The 5,988-nt window shown below is 46.7% G+C and overlaps 1 protein-coding gene across 2 annotated transcripts in view; it reads left to right on the top strand.

Moving 5' to 3' along the window:
• The first annotated feature begins 502 nt into the window (after nucleotides 1-502).
• The window catches only part of LOC116532510 (zinc finger protein 627-like), a 32,790-nt gene continuing 27,304 nt past the window's right edge, over nucleotides 503-5,988 (top strand). For both annotated transcript variants that reach the window (XM_032251675.1, XM_032251672.1), the window contains exon 1: nucleotides 503-642. Coding sequence is in view for 1 of the 2 variants with exons in the window: in XM_032251672.1 (XP_032107563.1) it covers nucleotides 640-642 (3 nt within the window). In the remaining variant the exon portion in view is untranslated. The remainder of the gene's footprint in view (nucleotides 643-5,988) is intronic.

Raw genomic sequence — 5,988 nt, 5'->3', positions numbered from 1 at the left:
CCGGCCCTATTTTCTTGCAAATAAGCAGATTGAGAGATCAGGTGGGAGAAAGGCTTGGCCTTGTCACCAGCACCCTCTTGCCAGATTCCTGGAGGACATCAGGCTCCCCGTCATGTTGCAGTGTGGCCCCTGTGGCCTGGGCCGCCCTCCTGCTTTGAGGCCAGGAGATGGCGCCACTGGTCAGTGAGTCTGGGATTCCCTGCACACACTTGTGATCCCCAGTCCAGGAGAAAGAAGCAGGAAGTGACATTGAGTAGAATACGAAATTCTGCTTAAGTGCAAGTTTCTCTCCAGGAGGGGTGTGGTCACTGCGGTGGAAGGAAGCCCGCCAGCCAAGAGCTGTGTCTGGAACCTTTTCATCGGGCTCCACTCAGCACAGTGAGATCCCTTCTGTCATTCAGTCTCCAGGGGGCGGGACCCATAGCCCTATCCAATCAGGGTCATGGGGCGGGGTCGTGAGAACTGTGGATCAGGCGCGCTGTGGGGAAGAGGGTGCGGGTATCTTCAGCCCACGAAGCGCGGCTTCTACTCTGTAGCTGAAAGACACCTGCAGACGTGTCTGTAGCATCCTCTGTCACACTGGGACCCGTACTGGCAGCAGGAGCCGTAGGGGACCCTGGGACACCTGGAAGCCAGGAAATGGTGAGTGTACGGGAGCGAGAGTCCCGAGAAGGGGGTGGGGCTGCCTGGAACCGGCAGGAATCTGCTGTGGCGGAACCCGCACCTCCTCGTGGGTGACTCCGGGGTCTCTGACTCAACTCCCCCTGGCGCAGCTCGACCCTGGTTCCCCTCAGGCCTCAGGGTGTGGCTGGGTCGGCAGCCGGGACCCTGAACCGTTCTGTCCCGTCCCTGTGGGACGCGTGCGGCCCCGGCGCCCTGTCTAGGCCGCTCCGCGCCCGCCGCCCCGCAGCTCTCCAGATTGTGCGGGAACCACAGGAGAGTCATGGGGGAATCCTTCCTCCAGTGTGGGGTTCGTGTGAGAAGAGCGGTAGGCTGCGGGATCCGCAGTTCCTCCTTTCTCATCAGGGGCTTCCGATTTTATCTGAGTTTTTCAAATATATGCGAAGCAGGGTCTCAAATTCACTTCTGTGGTCCCTAGGCTACCTTCTGCTAAGGCCGGCGGCAAATCTTGGGATTTCCTGATCCTTCTCTGCATTTCATAACACTGATTTCCTTTATTCAGTTCACAACAAAATCACCTCTTCATCCAGGCTATTTCAAATACAGGCAGTATTTTAATTGTTATTTATTTTTTCAGAGGACAATTTTTTTTTTGAGACAAAGTCTCGCTCTGTCGCTCAGGTTGGAGTGTAATTTCCCAGTCTCAGCTCACTTCAACCCTCTGCCTCCCGAGTTCAAGCGATTCTCCTGCCTCAACCTCCCAAGTAGCTGGGATTACAGGCGCCCTCCACCACGCCTGGTTAATTTTTATTTTTAGTTGAGACAGAGTTTCACCAGTTGGCCAGGCTGGTCTCGAACTCCTGAACTCGTGATCTGCCTGCCTCGGCCTCCCAAAGTGCTGGGATTCCAGGTGTGAGCCACCGTGCCTGACCTGTGGCCCTTTTAAAAATATTTTAAAAGATTTGCTCTCGCCTTGTAATCCCAGCACTTTGGGAGGTGGAGGCAGGTTGATCACGAGGTCAGGATATCGAGACCATCCTGGCTAACACGATGAAACCCCGTCTCTACTAAAAATACAAAAAATTAGCCAGGCGTGGCAGCATGTGCCTGAGTAGTTGCAATTACTCAGGAGATTGAGGCAGGAGAACCACTTGAACCTGGGAGGCAGAGGTTTCGGTGAGCCAAGGTGGCACCACTGCACTCCAGCCTGGGAGACAGAGTGAGATAGTCTAAAAAAAAAAAAAAAATGTATTTGTGAACATTTCAGAGAACAACCACGTGACACCCTGCTGTAAACAAGCTTTGTGTCTCTTTCTATCTGCCCTAGGCACAGATCCCTTCTGAGAATTTCTTGTGTTGAGATTCTTCTTTGGAAACTTTACAGTGATGTGAACTCAGCCCACTCTGCCTTTTCCTGGTCCTGGGTTTCAGGACTGCCTGGGGCTGGCGCAAGATACCCACAGCTGTCAAGTCTTTCGTGGGGAGTCTAGTGAATATCAGCCCCTGGGACACTCCTCCCAAAGGACAGCCTGAGGTGTGGGGGTGAGGCCTCCCAAGGGAGCAGCTGGATGCTCTGGGGTGGGAGCATTCTCCTATATCATTATTGTAAATAACTAATCCCTGGGACACACCTTCTGTTCTCCAACCCATTTCCATTCCTTGTGCACACATGGTGAGTCAGCCAATTCAATTCTGGTATGGAGGAGACCAAACAGAAAATATTTCTGTCCTGTAATCCTAGCATTTTGGGAGGCTGATGTGGGCAGATCACCTGAGGTCAGAGGTTCGAGACCAGCCTGGCCAACATGGTGAAACCCTCTCTCTACTAAATATCCTAAAATTATCCGGGCGTGGTGGTGTGTGCCTGTAATCCCAGCGACTCAGGAGGCTGAAGCAGGAGAATTGCTAGAACCCAGGAGGCAGAGGTTGCAGCAAGCCAAGATCACGCCATTGCACGCCAGCTTGGGCAACAGAGCGAGACTCTGAAGCAGGAGAATTGCTAGAACCCTGGAGGCGGAGGTTGCGGTGAGCCGAGATCGCACCATTGCACTCTAGCCTGGGTGGCAGAGCAAGACTGTGTCTCAAAAACAAAACCAAAAACAAAACCAAAAGGAAAAAAAAAAAAAAGAAAGAATTTCTGTCCTCTGGATTCTCTAGTCTAGAAAGGAGAAAACCATTCCCATTGCAGTGTTGCAAGAACTTGAAAAGCACATAGTTTCGCGTCTTCTGGGAGGTTGGTCACTGAGCACTTCAGGGAGCAGCTTGGAGGTGAGGGGATGTCCCAAGTGATAGGATGATCTGACCTGACACTTGAGTCAGACTTGTGTTTCAGCTCAGCACTGCCCCCTCTGCAGTTATCACCTTGAGAAAAAATTGGTACTCATTTCAGCTTCAGTTTTTTAATAACTGTAAAATGCACTGCATCATTAGAGGTTGATGGAGAAGATAAGGTATTTCAAAACATGCCAGGAAAAGGTAGTTTTTTTTTGTTTGTTTTGTTTTGTTTTCCGAGATGGAGTCTTATTCTGTTGCCCAGGCTGGAGTGCTGTGGCATGATCTCGGCTCATTGCAACCTCCGCCTTCCAGGTTCAGGCAATTCACCTGCCTCAACCTCCTGAGTAGCTGGGATTACAGGCGTGCGCCACCACACCCAGCTAATTTTTGCATTTTTAGTAGAGACGGGGTTTCACCATGTTGGTCAGGCTGGTCTTGAACTCCTGACCTCGTGATTCCCCCACCTCAGCCTTACAAAGTACGGGGATTACAGTCATGAGCACCATGCCCAGCCAAAGGTAGGTTTTAGAGAAAAAAAAAGTCTGGTCTTGTATTTCCTTATAAAAATTCTTATTTTTCTTCCCAGAGCCTGCATAGTAAGCTTCTCAGCTCCTTTTTCTATTGGGTGATTTCAAATGGAATTCCGGGTCTTAGCATGAAAATACTACTGCAGAAAAGACATAGGGGAAAAAACTCTCTTCCATTTTTGCTACAGAAAAATTGAGTTGTTTTCCATAAGTAAGTGTGGTGGAGTATACTGGTGAATTACAAAGATGTAGCATAATCTCAGTTCTTCTCCTTTGTAGGTTGGAGAATTTGTGACGATGGATAAGTTTGTTTCCTGTTATGTGAACTTGGCAGATGAATGCTAAATTTCTGTGTGACAGCGTTTTGTACCTAGAAGTACTCAAGATGATTTTTTGTGTACTAAATGATCATTATGGAAATAGTAATTCTTTGTGAAAAGAACACACTCAAAGGGCTTTTTCTGTTCTCTTGGTAACAACAATCAACACAGAAGACTTTTTGACCAAAAGTGTGGGTTTTCTTCCTTCCAAAAGGCAAGCAGGTTATTCTGCAGTGGACAGCAACTAGGTGTCTTCCAATTCAGTTTTGACATTACCTACGTGGAGATAGCTGCAGAGCCCACAGGTTGATGGCTCGGTCCCCACATCCCTCCCTCCTTGCCCTCCACTCCCTACCATTCAGGTATCAGTGGTAAGCCTGGGCCTCTGGAAATTATAACCCACCGGTTTCAAGTTGGAGTTCCTGTGCTTTCTTTGGGTTTGATTAACTTGCTATTGTGACTCACAGAACTTATGGAAACACTTATCTTCATAAGCTTCTTTCATTCTTTTCCTTTTTTTTTTTTTTTTTTGAGATGGCATCTCGCCTTGTCCCCAGGCTGGAGTGCACGGGTGCGATCTCGGCTCACTGCTACCTCCGACCCCTTGGTACAAGTTATTCTTCTGCCTCAGCCTCCCATGTAGCTGGGATTACAGGCACACGCCACCACACCAGGCTAATTGTTGTATTTTTTTTTTTTTTTTTTTCCTTGAGACGGAGTTTCTCTCATGTTACCCAGGCTGGAGTGCAATGGCGCGGTCTCGGCTCACCGCAACCTCCGCCTCCTGGGTTCAGGCAATTCTCCTGCCTCAGCCTCCTGAGTCGCTGGGATTACAGGCACGTGCCACCATGCCCAGCTAATTTTTTTTTGTATTTTTAGTAGAGACGAGGTTTCACCATGTTGACCAGGATGGTCTCGATCTCTTGACCTCGTGATCCACCCGCCTCAGCCTCCCAAAGTGCTGGGATTACAGGCTTGAGCCACCGCGCCCGGCCAATTGTTGTATTTTTAGTAGGGATGGGGTTTCACCATGTTGGCTAGGCTTGAACTCCTGATCTCAAGTGATCTGCCTGCCTTAGTCTCCCAAAGTGCTAGGATTACAGGCGTGAGCTGCTGCACCTGTCCTACTTTTAGCTTTTAAGTTTAGGTCTTTGATTAAATTTGAGTTGGCCTTCATACATGAAAAAAAGTGATGGTTCAATTTTATTCTTTGCAAGCAGATACCTAATTCTAAGAAGAGTGTGTTTTGAATGACTCTTTTCTCTATTGAATGATCTTGGCACTGTTGTAAAAAATCATTTGACCATATAGATAAGCATTTATTTCTAGACTCTCTGTTCTATTTCACATGCCTGTGTCTCTGTCCTTTCCCAGTACCATGCTCTTTTGATTACTATAGTTTTGTAGGAAGTTTTGAAATCAGGAATTGTGCATCCTTCAACTTTATTCTTTTTCAAGATTGTTTTGGTGTTAGAGGTCCCTAGAAATTCCAAATGAATTTTAGAATGCATTTTTCTGTTTTTGTGTGAAAGCTTGCTAGAAATTAGATAGGGCTTACATTGACTCTGTAGATTGATTTGAGTAGTATTCTAGCATAACAATAGTAAGTCTTGGAATCCATGAGCATTGGATAGCTTTATTTATGTCTTCTATAATTTTTTTTTTTTTTTTTAAGGTGGAGTCTTGTTCTGTTGCCCGGGCTGAAGTGGGATGATGCAGTCTTGGCTCATTGCATCCTCCACCTCCTGGGTTCAAGCCATTCCCCTGCCTCAGCCTCCTGAGTAGCTACGATTACAGGTGCATACCACCACGCATGGCTAATTTTTGTATTCTTAGTAGAGACAGGGTTTCACCATATTGGTCGCTGGTCTCAAACTCCTGACTTGTGATCCTCCTGCCTTGGCCTCCCAAAGTGCTGGGATTATAGGCGTGAGCCACGGCGCCCAGCCCAAAATTTGTTTTAGCAATGTTTTGTAGCTTTCAGTGTACAGGTCTTTGGACTTTTGGATAAATTTATTTTTCAGTGTTTTATTCCTTTTGATGCTTTTATAATTAAAATTGTTTTACTAATTTTCTTTTCAGATAGTTTATTGCAAATGTATAGAAATTCAACTGATTTTTTAAAAATAAAAATTAAAAAAAAATGGATTCCTTAGTTGGGTAAAGAAATTGAAAGGGTAGAAAAATAAAAAAGAAATTCAACTGATTTTTTTATGTGTCGATTTTTTTTTTTTTTTTTTTTTTTT

The sequence above is a fragment of the Sapajus apella genome, unplaced genomic scaffold (genome assembly GCF_009761245.1).
Source record: "Sapajus apella isolate SASKATOON/1434 unplaced genomic scaffold, GSC_monkey_1.0 scaffold77, whole genome shotgun sequence".
NCBI classification, from domain to species: Eukaryota; Metazoa; Chordata; class Mammalia; order Primates; family Cebidae; genus Sapajus; species Sapajus apella.
This window is presented reverse-complemented; position numbering and strand designations above follow the sequence as displayed.